We start from the raw sequence: 20,059 nt of genomic DNA, 5'->3' as shown, positions 1-20,059 counted from the left end.
CTTTAAATCATAATTTCTCATAGTTGAAAGATCCATGAGCACTGGATTTATGAACCTGGTAAACGGATCTGGAAGATGAGTTTCAGGGAAATGGATGCAAATCTTTGTAACTTTGCCGCTTTTTATCTTCTATCTGCTGATGGGTAGTGCTTGCATGTTAATGCATTTATATAATAAAGGGACGCATCCATCCTTCGCGCCAGAATTAAGCCAGCAAAGTGGAAGAGATTTCTGAATAATATCAATTTGACTGAGTCAATATTTACCGCATTTTTTTTTCTTTTTCTTTTTTTTTCTTTTTTCTTTCTTTTTCTTTTAAGTAAAGTAAATTCTGGAGTGAAATTATGGCATATTTTAGTAACTCTGTCTTGTAAGGTGATGTGCAAGGAGGGTGTCCGGTCATGGCTTTTAAGACTTTATCAATGTGTTACTTCTAAATGTTATGTAGAAATGTACGTAAAAGTGACAGTGAGATTATTTGATCCTGAAATATGGGCTAGAGCAGCCTTTGTACCACAGCATCAATTCTCATCTGAAGCGTTTGGGGGGGTTTGTGGTTTTGTTTTGTTTTGTTTTTTTTTTTAAGTTAATATTTCTGCATGAAATTAAACAATATCAAGTCATCTTTGCTGGAATAAATATTGTGGCGTGATATTTTTATCTATCGATATAATTTATTTGTATTTACATGTGTATGTAATTAGTAGTGGAATAGAATACTGGATTCTTAAATACCAGTTCTGGGCATATTTTAGTTACTGGATAAGCAAAGTGGAAAAGTTGTGTTTCATTGAAGTTGATTTAAAAGAAACTACTTCACGTGTAAAACGATCCCAAATCAGAGTTCAGTTAATGCCTTAAAGAAATTAGGCATCAGCAGACTAGTGCCATCGTTGTGTTTACATGCACTTCTGATAGTGGAAATGTACTGCCAACAGTAGTGCTCGCAGTGATGGGGTTTTGTGATCCCTGGAACTGCTGGGTGAAAGTAGTCAGTCTCTCCTGTGCTGGACAAATAGCTCCGTTTCTTTTCGGTCTCCCCGTTAGCTGCCTTCTCTCTTCTCTCTTTGCGCAGGGACTTAAGGCTCTAGAGGAGGAAAAAGTAAACAAACAGATCCCCCCCTTCCCGAATCAAAACAAACTGCGTGTTTTGGGGGGGGTGTGGGGGGGAAGTGTTTCGAGTTGTCTTGCACACGGACAAGTCTGCAGTGTGTTTTTAGCAGAGTGCCATGATAGCAGTAAGTTTAGAATGAAGTGGACAGCAGTGCATCGCCAGATCTGCCGTAAATACTGCTTGTCTGAACCTCTTGGCTCGAACTCTGTTTTAGGGTGTGGGGTGAAACACATGAGAGCACTTACACGGTTTCCGATATTTTTTCCCTTTTTTTTTCCTTTTTTTCCCCCCCCCTTTCTAGGAGTTGACGGAATTTGTACGTATTTGTTTTTCTTTTTTTCTTTTTTATTTTTTTCTTTTTCTTTTTTTCCAGGGGGTTTCGATTGGATTGTGATTTGACACTGAACTATTAAATTATATAGGGGTTACATTTAGTTTTATTGCTTCCAAGTTTATCCGAGCGTAATCTAAAGCACTCTGTTGTTTCTCCCCATTTTATTCCTCACTATTTCGTTTTCCCGATAAAACATTCTGCACCTCAGATTTAGTAACGCTCGTCTTCTTCACAGTTTTATTTACCGGTCCCTCCCGTGCTTTGGGTCACGGCAGCTTTGGGTGCATTTGGAAGCAGCTTACAGGGAGCTGCGTCTCTGCCACTGTGGCTGCTGGGGGTTTGATCGTAATTCACTTGGAGTTTTATAGCTAGGAAAATACACACGCGGACAGGCTCCACGTATACGCACTCACAGAGTATTAACTATGCAGATACTCTCCGTGTATCCATAATAATCAAATTTAACATGAACTGTCTGCGATTTTCCCTATTCTAATTGTTGCACCTGGCTGCTGAGGAGAATCTTTTCTCGTTCCTGGGATTGGCAAATTCATAAGAGAAAAGGAAAATAAGAAAAAAGAAAGAAAGAAAAGAAAAAAAAAAGAAAGAAAGAAAGAATTCCTGGGTCTCATCCGGACGCCTCCCAGGTTCCTTCTTGCTGCGTTTCCCCCTCCCGCCGGGCCGGGCAGTGTCTGCCCCCGGGGAGCCGCGGGGCCGGACCGGACGGAGCCCCCACGGCGCGCTCAGCGCTGCAGCGGGTGGACACGCGGCCGTGCAGGGGCAGGGGAACGCAGCAGCGCACGAGTTTCTCCCTCTCGCTAACGGTCCGAAATTGTTTTCCCCCAGCAGACCATGCCTTCCATCAGCAGTGACCGGGCTGCCCTGTGCGCCGGCTGCGGGGGAAAAATCTCCGACCGTTATTACCTCCTGGCTGTGGACAAACAGTGGCACATGCGCTGCCTGAAGTGCTGTGAATGTAAACTCAACCTGGAGTCCGAGCTCACCTGCTTCAGCAAGGACGGCAGCATTTACTGCAAGGAGGATTACTACAGGTACAGCCTGTCCCGGCGAGGGGGGACCCGCTCGGACTTCCCCCGTCCGGTCCTGGGGGCTGCGTAGGGGTCGGAGGGCGCGGGGCCCCGGGGGCGGCAGCTCCCGAAGCGCCGGCGGGGCGGGATGGCGAGGGGAAGGGACGCGGCTCTCCTTGGCTGCACGCGGGCTCCGCGAACGCGCGGGGCAGGGAGCGGAGCGGTACCGGGAGCGCTCGCCGTTCCCACGCGCGGGGCCGAGGGCTCGGAGCACGCTGTCCGCCCGGTCGGTTGCGGTCGCGCCGCCGGGGCGGTTCGCGGGGCGGGGGGCAGCTCTCCATGGCGCCCGACCGCCGCGCTGCCGGTGGGAAGCGGTCCCGAGGCCGCTGGCGGGTAGCGGCGCCGGCTCCGTGCGGCTCCGGCCCGTGGCCCCTCTCCTGTCGCCTCCCGAGCGGACCCGACGAAGAGCGGGACGCGCCTCTCACCGCCTCCTCCGGTCGTTCTGTTTTGCAGGAGATTTTCGGTGCAGAGATGTGCGAGATGTCACCTGGGGATTTCTGCCTCCGAAATGGTTATGAGGGCCAGGGATTTGGTATATCACTTAAACTGCTTCACTTGCACCACTTGCAACAAGATGCTGACCACCGGCGACCACTTCGGCATGAAGGACAATCTGGTGTATTGCCGCCTCCATTTCGAGACTCTCATCCAGGGGGAGTACCAGGTGCATTTCAATCACTCGGATGTAGCCGCTGGGAAGGGCCCAGCGTTGGGTGCGGGCTCTGCCAATACTTTGGGACTGCCTTATTATAACGGCGTGGGGACTGTCCAGAAAGGGAGACCCAGGAAAAGGAAGAGCCCGGGGCCTGGGGCAGATCTGGCGGCCTACAATGCAGGTAAGAGACCCCATCTTCCCCCAACAACAATTCAAACAGTTTGTTTCTGTTCACTTCCAAAGGGGGATTTCCGTTTATTTTAGCTTAAACCGTTAATAATAGTTTAGCTGCAGCATAATTATTGAGATCAAGTGCTGTCAAACTGCAATTACAGAAGCTAATATGTTAGCATTTTTCACTTCAGCTGGAAATAAAATGTTTTGAAGCAAGGTCATCTGGTTAAGGAGGGGGAGAAGGGGGGGGGGGGGGGAGGGTGTAGCCTGAAATAAAATCTGGAAACCAGAGATTGTAAGTTAGCACTTCAGAGAGCTGTGAATTTTCTTTAGTAGCTACACCCTCAAAGGCTGCTGATGAGTGAATTATTCTGTCCTTCTCCCGAGCTCTTGCGCCTCGGAGTTTAGGAAGGAAAAGGAGAGAGAGAGGAGGCACAGGGGCAGCTGTTTCCCGGCGGGTTGGGCTGCGGTGCCCGCGGAGCCTGCAGGGGCTTCAAGAAGCAGGTGCTGCCGCAGCCTCGAGTCTGCTCCTGCAGTGCCAGGCTCGGCCGGGTTTGTGTGCATCAGAGGTGATTCAGAGGAGTCAGGATATTCACAGCATCTCCATTCGCTGCCTCGGGTCGCAGCCCCTTCCTCTTAACTGAGAGCAGCAGTAAGAAGAAAGGGGGCAAACCTGGCGGCAGCCACAAGCCTGCGGACTCCGCAGGAACTCCGTGTCTCAGGCTTTGTATCTGAGCTGCCAACTTTCTGATGTCCTGTCCTTCCTCGTTTAACCTCCCCACCATAACAGTACTGTAATTCTGTAGGAAAAGGAATTCGAGCAGTCTCCTGCCTCCCTCCCTCTTCCCCTCGCCAGAGCGGTCGCGATCGCCGGCGCTGCTCCCTGTGTGCGATAGGGAAAAGTGGACGGTAGAAAACGTTTAGATCTCGGTGTTGTTAGAACTCAAGGCGGAGGTGGGGTTTCCTTCAGACGTGAGCACCCATAAGGCGTCCCGTCAGTCTTCGGGGATGAAACTCCTGCACCCGTTTCGTTGTGCCACTTCCGTATTGTTTGCGATGTTTCCCGTTGTTTGGAGAGCGTTTTCTTTTCAGTCTGCGGGGCTCAGATTCGTCCCGTAGGGCGCACGTCTGTCCGTCACGTTTTGCCTCCCGGAGGTGGAGTTGTTGGGGTGGGGGAGCAGAGCCGGGCCGGGCAGCGGGAAGGGAGGGAGAGTGTGTGGGGAACGGGGAACGAGAGCCGATGGTTTGCGCTGAAAATGGCCAGGAGAAAAGAAGTACCTCCGAGTGACAAGTACACCTCAGGAACAGAATTGCCACCTATCGTGGGTTTGACCGATAGCTGAATAATTTGGAAATCCGTACAAAAGTCCGTAGGTGTCCCAGTGGTGAAGGGTGTGTGTAACTGCGAGCTTTCAAACGTTCAGAAAATGTGCGTCCTGCCCGTTTAGAAACGTTTCCTTCTCGGAGGGATTAGGCTGTAATTGCCGTTCCGCTGTCTCCCTGTGCAGGGCAGATGTTCAGTTTCAAAGGACCTGTAACCGAACCGGCGGCATCTGTCCCGGCTGGGAGCGCAGCCTGAGAAAGTCCTGCCGCTCCCTGACCTCCCGAAGGAACCGTCCTTAAATGTACCTTAACAAATCGTTTCCAAATTAATTGCCCTCCCGTTTTGCTTTTCTAATTTTGGGTTAGACCCCGTAACTGGAGCTTAACGGGTCTTCGAGGAATCTTCAGCTTCTCTACTGAAACTATTTATCTACTTAACTGCTTACTAAACCAATAATCAATTAATTTATATGGTAATAAGTGCCATTGAGCTTGGAAATCAGAGCGGGTGTTCTGTTGGTTTAAAATTTCACAAAGCAGGAAATGATTGCAAAGCCTTCTATTCTGTGTCTTCTAAAGGAGACCGTTGAAAAGTGTGTGATCGTTTCTCTCGAGTTATCTTTAATGGACCTTCTCCTTCCCTTATGAGAACTGCACTAGAAACGAACCGTGTTGTCCTCCGAGAGTGTTTGTTGCTGGTAATTTGTGTAGAATACTTCGTGTAAATAAATCTACACCCAGAGGTGGTGGGAAAAGGGGGACCCGTAAATACAGCCGGGGTTGAGATGGGAATTATTTCGTAAATAGCAGCAAACATTCATCTGCGACGTGAATTGGTCTGGCTCGCTGCCTCTTTTTTTTTCTACTTAAACGAAACGCTGTTTGCACGGGGACGATGGGTTTTGGATGTGGATGGAGCCTGACAAGTGGAAAATAGCTTAGAAGGATGCCGAAACTTCAAAAAGATTTCGTGATTTTTTTTTTCCTCTTCCCCCCCCCCCCCCCCCCCCCCCAAAGTGTGTTCTGTGATCATCATCCCTTTTTTCACTTGTTGGGTTGGATTTTGATGTTTTTTGTGTTTTGTTTTTTTTTAGGTCAGTAAATCAATGGCTGAAAGCTTGCTGAACACAGACGCACCTGTAAAGAATTCTGAACACTCCCTTTGTGAATTAGGCCCCAAACCTCCCACAGCTTGTTATATTTTATTCATATCTATCTGGTCTGTCTTTAATATGAAGACAGTAAAATATCCCTTAACATGATAGATGTAGAGGCTTGGGGCGGCACGAGCTGATAAAATACCCGTGATTTGTGCAAACAGAAAAGGTGCCGAGAAACATTTCCTTCCATCTCTAGCTGCGTGCTGCGGGGCACTGCGGGGTCGGGCCGGGGCGCCCCGCTTGGCAGCGCGGGGCTGTGCGGACTGCGGCCCTGCGAGGCGCCTCTACCCAAAGTTTTCTCCCGACAGAATTCGGGAAAACCCGGAAAGTTTTGCAGAGCTAATTTCTCTTCTCTCTCCTCACGCCCCCTGGGACTGAAAGCTCAAAATAAGCGTTCCCGCGGGTACAGTTGCAGAGCGAGCAAACAGAAGTCACAGATAAAATAGGGGACGTTTCACAGCAATTTCCTAAGGAAAAATGAGAGTTCCCTCCTCTCCCTCCTCCTTTCCTTCCCCTCACCGCTCCGACGGGTCACCCCGGGCACAAGCAGCCGCTCTCCGGGGGGCTCTGCCGGCCGGGGGAGCGCCAGCAGAGTGGGCGCGGGGCTGGCGCGAGGCTCCGCCGTGGGCCGGGCGCTGTCCCGTGGGACGCGGCCCGTGGGCTCCCCGTGCAGCCTCCGCCCGCTCCGGCCCCTGAGGGCAGTGCGGATCCGCGGCCGGCCGGGTTAATAGCGGAGCGCAGGGACTGACGGCGCGCTCGCACCGGCCATTCAGCGCCATTCAATTGGCTTAATTGAGGGGAAAAGCCCTCCGCGGACGGCTCCTCCCGCAGCGCCCGGGCCCTTTGTCCGCTCCCGGCCCGGGCCGCTCTCTCCCCCTAGAGGCGTCGTGGGGCCGGGCCGCTCTCGGGGTGCACCGGGCTGTGGCAGCGTTACGTGCCCCTCGCTCTGCAGCCCTGCCCGGTGCCTTCTCCCGGGTGTTGCCGGGCATCCCAAGGCTCCCGCAAGGAAGCCTTTCCATTTTAATCCTGGTTGTGATGAGGGTTCCGGTGGCTGAATGTCCTCTCCTGCCACTGGGGAAAAAGGATGCTTCCAACGCCACTGTTTCTCCACGGGGTCCTTTGCGTGCTCCTACCCTGCAAAAAACAGGTCCTCAGCCCTGCCCCATCTCCTTAACCCAAGTTCCCTGTCCAGGCAGTGGTCTCTTGCAGAAGGAAAGGGGTGCATGTTCCAGAGCCATGAGAATGGCGGGCTGATGCATGCTCCTAATGTGCCTCTTGTTTCATCATTCTTTCAGCATCAGGATTCATTTGCTTTCTTTTTGGGTAATTTAGCATGTCACACAAACTATTAAAAAGAGAAGTTCCTTCCAGGGAAGTTCCTCTTTCCCATCTTCTTCACATGCCATAACTTACCTACCTGCTAGCTACCAAGCACGTGATTTGCTCTGACTCCCAGCACGCATAGTCTGGTGATCAGTGTGTGAAACAATGCTTCCAAGTTTTCTTTTTCAAGTAGTATTTGCTCTAAGGATAGCAGCGCATCCCTCTTTGTTCTCACATTGTTGGTTTTAGGGACAGTTGTGCACATTATTCTGCAGAGGATATTTTGATCACCAGTGTCGAACTCAGAGAGCAGGACCCAGTTTCTAGTAATGCTCTCAGTGGACTTCACCTTCTGTGGCCAAAAGAACATCTGTGTCACAATGCTGTGATGAGGCTGTAAGCTGAGAGCAGCCAGGGGATGAGAGGGTGATGGTCTGGTGTGGGACTGGGGCAGAAATAGATCTGGGATCTAAGAGATACTTGGCACCACTTCAGAATTTGTTTTATCACAAAGCAGAAATGAAATGTTGGTTAATTTAAAACTCTTCAGACTGACCTGAATTTTACCAGTTGTATTTCTGAAATTCCCAGCATGAGCCCTAGGTAATGCAATTGAATGGGGACTGTAAGTACGAGTGGTTGAGCAATTCCTTTGGGAGACACACAGAAATGACATGAAGGAACAGGGAGCAAGTGCCTGAAAACAGGGGGCTGCAGGAGGAGCCTGTGTGGTGTCTGACATTGTGGTGTCTTCTGCAGAAACTCCACTCTGCAGATCTCCATGTGCTTCTGCACCTCCATGCCTGCAGCGCCCATAGACGTTGCATGTTGTGCAAGAAAAGTACATCAGAACAGATCTAATGAAACAACATTCTGGAGATGGTGCCAAGTACCACAGCCTCATGTAAGATCAGCGCTAATGTCAAGCCGGGTGGTGCCTGGTGAGGAGCAGCTGACACTCTCATGTACTTCAAAATCTGCTTTGTGACTTTCTTCCCAGCAAAGGACAAGAGCGCTGCACATTTACTGTTATTTTAGTATTATTTTTATTAAGAATTATGAAAAGTTTATAGAGAAATTTGCTCATTGTCAAGCAAGGGCTTGATGAAAAACTGATTCCCCATTCCCTTCTGGGAGAATTTAGAATCAAGTCTGTTTTCTTGGGTCCTGATTGTATCTCATTCTTTACAGAAGTTAAAATCCAGCTACTTGCAGCTGTAGGTCTTGTTTTGTTACATATCAACATGAACAGATCTCAGTCCTCTGGACAGATATTTTGGTGCATTTCCTCCCAACTCTTGGCCTTGTTATTTCTGGGAGAATTTGAAAGAGTTTAAGAGAACACAGAGATCTTCTCTATTCCTAATATATGAAATTCTGTGTGTTTGACAACAAACGCCATGTTGTTCTACATTTCCATAGTGCCGTTTGCTATAAGCAAAATAGTTCCAGTTATTCTTCACAGTATTCTTTAGAGGAAGAACTGTAGCTGTGAAGGAGTCTGGGGCTGGTGGGATCGCTGCAGCTTTGTGCCCAGGATCTCAGTTCTTCAGCCAAAAGACAGATCTTGCTGTGCTCTGTCCAGCTCCATGGATACCACAATTTTACCATCTTCTTTTGTGTGTCTTACACCTTCTAAGTTCAGGCGCTTCCAGTCCTATACCTGGCAAGAAGCAGAAATGCTTCTTATTGCTGGGAATTTGGCATATGGAAGATAACTGTGAAGGGTTTATACAAACATATACACGTGTGCTATTTTTGTCTTTTTTAATTTATTTATTATTTTTTAATTGTATCAGTACAGAAGCACAGACATATTCAAGGCTTTTAATCGCTCTATGGAACAAATGGCTGTTGGGGTAGCACTGAGCTCTCACAGGCCTCATCTGTACTGTGCCACAGCTGGTAAAAAGTTTTTGAAAAGCTGAAGTTCACAGAGCAGTTACGGTACATGCTGCTGAACTGCTTTCCAATGTATCTCTTTGCAGTTTTTTCTTATAAGCACATGCATTTTATATAGGTTTTTAGAAAGCATTTTTAATGCATACTGTCCAGAAATCATATGTATGCAGCAGGGATGAAAAACTGATGAATAGTATGAAGTTAGGTTAGACTACAAATACATGCATGTCCGTGAGATGTACCCATGTACCAGCTGGAGTGGATAATTGAACAAAACCTGTTTACCTGCTTATGAGTTTCAGCAATAATTCACATTTTAAAATGTGCTTGTGAGGGTGGGTTTTTTTGCATGCAACAGAGAACAGACAGTAGTGAGTTGTCATTACTTTTAACATAAGACTTACAAGGAAATTAAAAGGGAGTTGCAGATATTGGTGCAGAAGAAGCACATTGATGACATCTTGTCAGAGCTAATTTTTAGATCTATCCATGACTTTTTTAGTGAATCTAAGCTTGATGCTTAATGGTTTTAGGTTTTCGGGGTTTTTTTTCCCAGAGTTTTTCTATGATTTGCTGTGTGCACATGTAAATCAAGATCGACTTTTGGTCTATGAGACTGTTTTTCTTGGCATTCAACACGTAATACAATTGGATAATGATTGCAGTGTTCCTTGGTCGTAGAGGACCCTTGCAGACTTTGATTTGTGCAAATGTATCAGTCATTCCCATTCAGTGACTTAAGAGATTTCAACAGAACGGATCATTCAAACTATTACTTTCAAATACTTAAAGAGTGAAATATTAATAATAAAAAGCTTTTTTTTTTTTTTTTAATTTGGTGAGCTGCTGATATATTGTATTAACAGCTTTATTTCTCAAGCTAGTCAAATTATAATTTGCTGTCTGGTACCCACAAACTTTATTTCTTTTATAGTGTTTCATTTAATGGTCTCTCTTGTACTCTACAGGGTTTAGTTTGATGGAGGAAATAATTATAATTTTAACTGGTCTGTTCCATCGAGGTTTAAGTGGACTCTATTGTACAGCTTTCTTTGTACATTACAATGCAATTTATAGTGATACAAAGTACATTAAAACACTTTACAGAGTTGAGGACAGCTACTGTCCTACAAACAGAAAGTGGAGGAAAGGCTGTGTGGAGATGGAGGAAAGAAAAAAGGAAGCAGACTTGACATTTTAAAAGCCATAAAGAGGCAGGTGAGGGTCCTTGCAGGCTGGTTATTGTAAGGGAAACATAGAAGATGCAGAAATGGAGGGGAAGGCAAGTAGGGTTTGTACCAGTACAATACATGCCATGGTATGTTATTTTAATTGCTGCACTCAGATGAACTGCAAACAATGTTGGTCACGGAGCAATAGATTTCCACGCCTTTTCCTCTTGTTGCCTTAAGCTTTAAGCTGCAATGAAAACGATGGTGACCACCTGGATAGAGACCAGCAATACCCCAGCAATCAAAAAACAAAGCGTATGAGGACATCATTCAAACATCACCAGTTGCGGACAATGAAGTCATACTTTGCTATTAACCACAATCCTGATGCCAAGGACTTGAAACAGCTAGCTCAGAAAACTGGCCTGACCAAAAGAGTTCTTCAGGTAAGAAGAGCAGTATTTTGTCTTGAAAAGTAAATAAAATATCAATTTCATGCTTGGAAATGCTGTGGATTTTGCTTATCCTTGAGCTTTTCATAGTCATTCGTACTTTCTGTGAGAATTCAGTTTAATTCTAGAAAGTATGAGAAAAGTTGTTTGATTTCAGCTTCCCAAAAGCAGATCACTTGCATTATAATTTTTAATGGCAGCTGTGAAGTTGTGGGGTCTACTTATTTTCCTGAAGTCAGTTAATTCTAGTGCAACTTCTGATCTGCTGCAAGAAAAAGTAAATTATTTCAGTTAATGTAAATAGGTTTTAATTTAGAAATTAATGTGAGCAGTTCTCTTTACAAGAAAGTAATCAGGCATTTGGATCTATTTTTTCTGGACAGGAAAGATATCTTTTCTGTCAAAATGCAAGAGGACATATTTGATTTCACAAAGATATGTTTCGTTTAGTTGCATTGTAGACCTTAGAATGAAAGAAGACAGTATTTTGGAAGTACTTTTTCATGTGGGAGGGTACATGTTTTGTTTGAGTTATTATGAGAAGGAAAGGTAAGAAAATCAGTTGGCTCAGTTCCATTTTAATTTATAGTTTTTATTCAATGAGTTAATTTTAATGGGCCTTATTCAATAACTGTAACTAGAGATAAATTTAGACATGTAGGAGCTGTGATATTCCAGGATCCAGCACTGAAATCTTTCAATGGATCTTAATAATAGAAAAATAAAGTCTGGGGGCCTCATAGAGAAAGCTAGAGCTCAGAGGTGGACTCCTGGGAAAGCACAGTGGATAGCTCTCACACACTCACAGCCAAATGGAGGGCAGCAGACAGAAAATATAGAAAAACCTGACTTTACTGGAAAGACTGTGGGTCTTACAGAGTTAATACCTAAAGGTTTGTAGGCTTCCTAATAAAAACTGCTAATAAAAGACTGTGTGTAATTCATTTTCTTGGCTAGATCCTCCAGAACTGGATTTTGTTTGTTTTTATGAAGCTGATTTGCGGTGGTGGAACGGATTCCTCCTTCATTACTGGTGTGCATCCTGGCACTTGGCATAGTGTCTTTTGTAGCAGCTCTCCTTTATCCATGCGTGTGGTGGAAAGGATTTTCTGCCTTTAGCTATCACTATTTTGAAACTTCTTCATTTCATCATTGGTTTGCACACTTCAGTAACATCTGCTGTCTGTTACAGTGTATTCACACCCGAATTATCTTAGAAATTTCACAGTGTGTGAAGAAATCCCTTCCATGTCTGGAGGACACCTCTGTCTTGGTCATCTTTCTGGCTTCTTTCCTCAGTCTGCACAGACTTCTAACTTCCATCTCTCCTCTTATTTCACATCATGGTTCTGTCCTTCCAACTCTTTTCTAAGTCATGTTATCTGTTCTGTTCTTCCTATTTACATTTCCTCATCTCCGAAACTGGATTCCGTGTCTCCACTCGGTCTCTATTTCAATTTGATTGCTTCTGTTTCCATTTTATTTTATTTTATTTTATTTTATTTTATTTTATTTTATTTTATTTTATTTTATTTTATTTATTTACTTATTTTGTTGGCAATCCCTTACAACTTCACTAACTTTTTCTTCATGGTTTTGGTAATCAGTGTTTCACTTCTTTAACTTCCACAGTTAAATACCCCTTTATCTCTGGGCACCCTAAGCTGAAGAGAGTTGTGAGGTAATAGATGGTGGTGAGGACTGCACACAGAGGATGATCTGTTGGAGGCTCTTCAAGAAAATGACTCAGAGCGATACTTTATCTTGTATCACTTGAGTTTTCCTGTCTGTTAGGAGCATTTTCTTCTCCATACTCTTCTGGTCTTTTTGTTTGAAAATTAATTTGGCCATGAAAACAACAATTTATAAAAAATTGTTTTGGAACCTTTGTGCCCACTTGGTTTATTTCTGACCTGTGAGAGAAAGTAATACAGTTTTGTGAAGCTGTGGAGGTAATTTTTCAAACACTGAAGTTCAGCTGTACGAGTTTCAATGTTGCTCCTTGCTGGGGAAAACTCTTCATGATGTTGGTTACTGAGATAGTGTCACTTGTTAATCCTTCTGTGCCAGAAAGATTGGCATTCTATCTGTGTCATTTACTGAACGCAAAGTAATTCACTGACACTATTGATCTAAACAAGCATCATCAGTATTAGTCTGTCTTACACATTAGAGGCACATGGATTCCTAAATGCATGTGCACACATTCCAGTAGGGAGAAATTTTCTGGTTTCCCTATGCTGCTTCTAGGTGTACCTGTAAGCTCTTTTATTTTCTGCATGTTCAGATCTCAGTTCACCTGATGAACGATAATGACTTCATATATCATTAGCAGATTGTATTTTAATAGAAAGCATAAGGAAGCAGATGAGGTGAAAACAAATCCTCTTGTTCTGAAACCAGTGGGATTTCTAAGCACACATAGCTGAGTTCCTAATGTTTTAGGAAATGGATATAGTGCCCTTAATGTAAAGGCAGTGCCATATAATATGTAATGAAGGTTGCTTATCTGTAAATCAGTACACAGTTTGTCCATCTTCTTAGTGATTTGTAATATTAGACTTGGAAGACCTGACTTCTGTCTTGGCTTTGTATACAATCAGTCATTGGCTAGCCAAGACCAGAAGCAGAATGGCAGGGAAATGTAACATCCTGCTTCAAGAATGACATCTCCTTCAATGGCCTTGTAATGCAAACTGTTTTCCTAAAGTAACTTCCCATTTTATTTATTTTGACTCTCATTTAGCCTTGTGTTTGCAATTTATTGTGTATGTATCTGGTACTGTAGCTAGGGAGCACAAGCCCGCTGCTGTGATCTATCATTCATAATTGAAGTGACCAGTTAATGGTAAGCCAACTAAATGGCAAAAATGTTACTCATTTGGAACTGATATTTATATTTGTGAGGTCAGAAAGTGAAGGTGGAAATAGGTAGATGTAAGAACATATGATTTGCTGGCTATAGTTATGTGTACATCCACTCTACCCAGGAGTCTGGAATACTATAACCTATGGTAGAAGCAGTTTAGGAACATGAACCATTGTTTTTCAATGGGTGTCTTGTACACTGCTTATCCTTTTGGAATCACTCTCCAGTAATGTTGCTATGAAGACCTTACAAAGGTTACTGCATACATTTACACCTTGCTAACTTTCCAGTAGTCAACAAATATGAACATTTTCTCAGTCATGAATGAGTATCCTGCACTCCTCTGTGATGAAGGTTTGCTTTAGGACAGCAGACTGCAAATGACTTACTGAGACTTCGTTCCTTTAATATCCTACAGTTCTTTTTCAACTGTGCTTTTAATAGTGGGGACAGAACAGTCAGAATGCATGTGCAGTGATTGAACAGTTTGCTATGTGGTGGCACATCCTTTACATTTTTATTTGTACAACCAGCATATAACCATTGCAACAATAGAGGCATTACAGACAAAAAAACTAAGTTATCTAAGGCGATTACTTGGCTTCATTCAGGACAGTATCAAAATTCTTTAAAGTACTTAGCATATTTATTGTCAATATTTTCCTTTCTTATGGAGATAATATTTTATTCCCATTTTACAGTTGGAGAATGGAGACAAAGAGAGATGAACTAGTCGTGCAGATCTCTGAAGCACTAGTATAACGTTTTAACTGCAGCACCACTCTGCCTAGCAGCCGAGTGACCAGCAACAGGCATTCAGCTCTGCTCACCGCAGTGTAGGAGCATCAGTGGAGCTCACAGCTGCTTTTATTTTTCAGTGGGAGTTTTCATCCATATTTTCCCCCTTTGGTTTGAAATAGCTCAGCCCTATAATGATACAGTTGGGCAGAAAAGCACTACATACTTCTCAATGATTTTATTTATTTTTCAGAAGGCCAGATTCCTAATTGTGTAATTGATGTGAGTTAAGTCCTTCAGGAACAGTTCTTTCAGTTATGTATATTTGGATTATTATTTCTTTACTTCAGTGTAATGCTGTTACAGGTGCAGCGCTGCCACCATTCTGCATGGGGCAGCAGTCCTGCCTTGGCAGCTCCTACATACTGCTTTGCTCAGCTGTGAGTAACAATGCAGAGCAGTAGAGAACTGGGGCTGCATTCCTACAGCTCACAAAACAACAGTTCCAATTCTCTCACTGCTCTTCAATGTGAAGCTTTTGCTAAATACTTCTGTATCTTACCTGCATACTGGAATATCACTGTTACAGTAATTATATTGTTATTCATTTCTATAATAAAACACAGAATTTTCAGAATTTCAGCTAAGAAATATTTAGATGCCTTTTCAGTAATAATACAAATATTTATCATTAGACAAATTTAAAGAGCTCTGTAGTCATTAGCTGAAAAACCTTGACAATAACTCAGTGAGGAAGAAGGAGAAAGGGTCATATTGTCTATAATTTTTATAATGCTTACAAGAATATGAAATATTTTCTATTCCTGATGTGAGCTAACACTATTAAAGAGAGGATGAATCACTTCACATACACAGCTCCTGAGAGCAGCATTAGTGGCTGAGAGCACATCTGAGCACAGGTTTTCATGTTTAGTGGAAGATGAAGGGGAATACAGAAGCACCAACTGTCTCGCTCAGTTTCTTACTACATTTAATATCAGAATCAGAAATAATATCGTAGAGCCTTTTGCCCTATGAAAGTTAAGGAGCAGCTGTACTGAACAAAATACTGTTCTGCAGTTCTACATACTTTATGCAAGAAAACTGTCTGTGAGTAGGAATGCAAATTTTACTCATATTTGAGACTCTTATGTAAATAAACATGTTTATTTTCAGTGAACACAAATGTAAAATTACACAGAGGAGTGCATGTACACAACTGGACTGGTACTTATTTCTGATTTAATTATGATGTAACTATGGTACATATCAATAGTGGCACTCTCTAAACTTATGTTTAAACTTCGTACACGTGATCCTTTTTGGAAAGGGTATTAAAAAGAAATCAAAGCCAAATTAATTCATTTGTGGTACAAATATAAATGATCTCTTATTGAGAGGTAAAACAGTCCCAAAGAGATACAATTGCTGTTTTTTTATCATTCCTACTCATTGGTGCTTGAGACTTTACAGCTTGAATGACCAGAGCAAAGTCATTTGGTTCACCTGCACACTCCGCACAGGAGGTTGGCTCAGAGCCGTGCAGTGGCTCTTCCACTCCTTGCAGGGCGCTGAATGAGCAGCCATGCGAGAGGAAGATGCTGGCTGAGAATGTTTCAGGCAAAAATACTGCATTTATTGTTTTTATACCGCATCACTGGCCTTTAACAGCATCACCGCTATAACGAACTGTATAAAAACATAAGGCATATATTTTTGCAAGTGCTGTTCTAGGAGAAGTTTTTTGCTTTCTTGATGTATATGAAACCAATATTTACTCTTTAAGTGTTCTAACATAGGGAGCACTGTCATAAACTGCTTTGAAATACTAAACTTTCAGGAACAAGGACCTGTGGATGTGTGAGTTATGAATGTAGCTCTCATGGCCACCACTAGAACCAGTGCCTGAGAGTCATTTCCTTGTGGTACTGGCGGGAGAAAGTGCAGGGGAGAGTGCATGCATTTACAGACCCTTGGCTTTCCTGAGAAAAAGCAGGAGTGTGAAACAGGTGGAACTTGGGTCTGGACCATCCGTAGATGAGAATTAAACCAGTCAGAGGAAAAATATCTGAGACATCTTCATCAATTCTAATTGCAGCTGGTGAGATGAGAGGAGAAAAAGGAGACTTCACAGGACTACATCATCACTGTGTATCATTACTCTGCTAGCAGTCTGACTTAAGGCAGATCCTGCAGCAGGAGCTGTGCTGGCTCAGAGTTAAAGTCAGAATTTCAGTGTAGGATGTTGTGACCACATCACAGCCTCATGAGCTCTGCACATTCAGTTTTCCTGTATGAGCCACAGGGGAGAAATCTGATGGAATAAGGCTGTGAAGGTACTTTGACTCTCTCAATTCCTTTCTCTGACAGACACAGAGATGATAAAGCTAATTACACCTGGAATTGAAAGACTTGGTCTTATTCCTTAAATAGGTCTACATGAGAACAGTAGGATCAGCACTGAGTCAATTGTAAAGAAGGCAGCAGTGACAGAAGGCCTCCTGATAAACAAGCGCTGTGAAATTTCGGCTAATCGTAGCAGTAAAATTGGATGCCATCAACAAGTTGAATGTGGAGTCTTTAATGACATTCTCAGATGTAATCTGTGTAATATTCTGCACCTAGATTTTGTGTGAGTTTCAGAAATAAATTTTATTATATCTATTTTCAAATAGGTCAGAAAAGTATTATATCTTTAAACAAATTCTGCATGGAAAACATTATTAACTTAGACCTAAATGCTGCAATTTAACTGAAAAAGCTGAAGTTCTATTTTTGTCCTTTACGTATAGTTAGATAAATAATGCAGGAAGTAGAAATCTTGGAAACAATATTGCTGTATATGGATATCATCTATTCTGAAATAACATTTTTTAAAATGTGATGTGATTATTTAATACCACTCAGGACACATTTTCAACCATTAATCCAGGATTTAAAAATTTGAGCGTGGTATAGGAGCTGAAGCATTTGGGAAAGAGGAGTAAGAGGGGCAGTCCTTTTAGAAAAGCGAGAGCACTGCTGAGGCTAAGGTGTGAGAAATACCCCAGGAAAGCTCCTGGAGCGCGAGCAGTCAGGGCATTGCAGGCCTGGTCACTGCTGCATGCCATGGGAGGTGGACTTGAGATGTGAGGTGCTCGAACCCATTAGTTTGTATTCATCAGACACTTGATTTCTATCTCGTCCTGAGAAGTACTTCTCTGAGTGAGAGAAGTCAAGCATTTGCAGGGACCCCAAAACCTACAGGCATCTTCACATGCAGCCTTAACAGAATGACTCTTCTCCCTCCTCAGCCCGTTTCTGTCCCAGGCAGACTATTTACACAGAGAACTGCAGAAGAGGGAAAGAGGAGCACTCTGTAGGCATCCAGGGGACGCTTTTTGTGACTGGGGCTACTTTTCTTACATGTTACCATAAAAGCATCTTCCCCAATTCAAGCTTTCATGAATTTGTGAGTTTGCTTTTGCTTTTTTGAACACTGCAGCTCTTTAAATGCTACCCTGTTATATTAAACTATTTCAGGTTTGGTTTCAAAATGCTCGAGCCAAATTCAGACGGAACCTCTTACGTCAAGAAAACACAGGGGTGGATAAGACTTCAGATTCAACACTCCAAGCAGGGACCCCATCAGGTCCTGCATCAGAAATATCCAATGCCTCCATGAGTCCATCCAGCACTCCCACTACTTTAACGGACTTGACTAATCCTACTATGCCTACTGTGACATCTGTCTTGACGTCAGTGCCCGGAAGTCTTGAGGTTCATGAATCCCGAAGTCCTTCACAGACAACTCTTACAAATCTTTTCTGATGACTCTTTCTTAATAATTTCTTTAAAAAAGAAATTATTATTAGTTGAAATTCCAAGTGTATTTTAATAGAGGCTTTGAGCAACTGACTAACCACCATTAGGATCTCTCCTAAGCAAACAGAAGGAAATGTAGTGTTCTGGTATTACAGAGTATGGACTGAAGAATAACTTGGAAGATCTATTGCAACACAACATTTGTGTAACTGTACAGTTTTGTGGACTGAGCAAGGGAAACAGCAATTAATTTAAGTTGGCTAAAGCTTCTGTATTTTCAAAGACTGCCATGTGCCTTATACACTGTTTTATCTACATACTTTGAATTCCATGTCCACTTCTCTCTTTTTCTCTCTGTATATTTATGACCAGGGCAAAAATGCTAAGAGTTTGTTACTTTGAATAGTCCTAAGCCTTTCATTGGTTGTTTTGTTGTTTTAGAAATTTAAAGTCAAAGTCTGTTTGAATACCAGAATTTGTAAAATCTAACCAATAATAAAACCACTTATGGAAACTACTTCGTAATGGCTACAGTTACGTCTAATGTGAATTTCACAATCAAGATAGGCTGATTGTATTTAAAAGGATTAGAAAATTGCACTTCAAACATTATATCTGCCTAGAATAACTCTAACGTGATGTATACATTCCTCCTGTTCCTAAAGTATATATGGGTGAGAAGTCTGCCTCGTGCAACAGTCTAGCTATTTTCAGTATAGAGAAATAAATGTTAGTTGCAGATAGAAATCGTCAGATACTGTTAAAATTCAAACAGACAAAATATACTTAATTTTGTTGTGCGAAAAAAGCTTGACTTCAGCTGGCATTTATGAAAGCAGTCTTGCTTTAGCAAAAGAGATGGCTTGTCCCCTTCCACGGTGGAGGCAGGCGAGGTACCTGATGGCTGTGCGGCCACGAGCGCTCTGTTACAGAGGTGGCATTAGGTAATATTTTCCCTAGGAAAAAGACAGATGTATTTCAGGTAATTTTACAAAATTGGTGGGCAAAAATGAGGCAAAACTATGTTTTACGAAGTCACAGCCTTACTTTTTTTTTTTTTTTTTTTTTTTTTTAATGCTTTGAAGGAATAAAAAGCCAAGGAAGAATATTACATTATCATCAATACCAATAAAAGTGATTATTCGTTTAACTGTTATGGACCTCTCAATATGACTGAATTCATTCTCCAGGAGAAAAAAAATAGTGCAGAATATAACTGATATTTTGAGTTCTTTTTCCTATTGTTCTTAAAGATGCTTTTCTGTAATTAAAGAAATACCTCAGCAAAGTTTAAATATGTGTAAGAATGAGTATACACTCTGCTGTTTGCCCAGTAGTTTTATAGACATTGAGTTGCACATCACATGTGTGTGGTTGTTCCTTTCCAAATCCGCTGCAGTCCGACTGTTTTCGGTCAGTGTTACGTGGCTCTCTAACGCTAATCCGTCATTCCCACTGGATCAAAATTATAGGTGCCAGGATTTGTGTTCTTTGCCCTTTTTGGAGTACTGAAGATGATTTATTGGGCCAGACCTTTTGGCAATGATGTTTTGGTTTTAAAAGCACTGTATTTGTTCAGCTTTCTCAGCTGAAAATTTGCCATTCTTGTGCAAGCCACATTCCTTTCAAGCTTGGCTGGAGATCTCAGAGAAGGAGGACTGTGGGATAGAAGTGCTGACATAATCAAGTCATTTATTAACCTTTTTTCATGCTTTTGCTTTAAAAAAATCAGGTGAGTTCTGAAAGGCAAGATAGTCCTAAAAATCATAACTAGCTTAGATCTGTGAAGGGGATTACATTCTGCTCTCTAAAACTAATAGACTAGCATAGCTCTTTATGTTCATGCACAATCATGGAACATTTTAAAAGCTAATTTAGGTTTAATTATTGCCCTTACAGATTTGTTCAAGGCTTTTTTTTTTTTTTGCTTTTTTTTTTTTTTTCCTCATAG

The 20,059-nt window shown here is 42.9% G+C and overlaps 1 protein-coding gene across 6 annotated transcripts in view; it reads left to right on the top strand.

The window, feature by feature from the left end:
* LHX2 (LIM homeobox 2) overlaps nucleotides 1–18,625 on the top strand; it is a 30,720-nt gene extending 12,095 nt beyond the window's left edge. For 2 of the 6 annotated variants that reach the window (XM_015879388.3, XM_015879386.3), the window contains exons 2-5: nucleotides 2,295–2,500; nucleotides 2,990–3,372; nucleotides 10,486–10,691; nucleotides 17,827–18,625. In XM_015879388.3, the coding sequence (XP_015734874.1) occupies nucleotides 2,301–2,500; nucleotides 2,990–3,372; nucleotides 10,486–10,691; nucleotides 17,827–18,114 (1,077 nt within the window). In that variant the 5' untranslated portion in view covers nucleotides 2,295–2,300 and the 3' untranslated portion in view covers nucleotides 18,115–18,625. The remainder of the gene's footprint in view (nucleotides 1–2,294; nucleotides 2,501–2,989; nucleotides 3,373–10,485; nucleotides 10,692–17,826) is intronic. The other 4 variants (XM_015879387.3, XM_085521055.1, XM_085521057.1 and 1 more) reach the window with 3 other exon arrangements.
* Nucleotides 18,626–20,059: the final 1,434 nt, after the last annotated feature.

The sequence above is a fragment of the Coturnix japonica genome, chromosome 21 (genome assembly GCF_054131305.1).
Source record: "Coturnix japonica strain WE chromosome 21, WE-NBRP24, whole genome shotgun sequence".
NCBI classification, from domain to species: domain Eukaryota; kingdom Metazoa; phylum Chordata; class Aves; order Galliformes; family Phasianidae; genus Coturnix; species Coturnix japonica.
The sequence above is the reverse complement of the archived record's forward strand: the minus strand, read 5'-3'. Positions and strand labels throughout refer to the sequence as shown.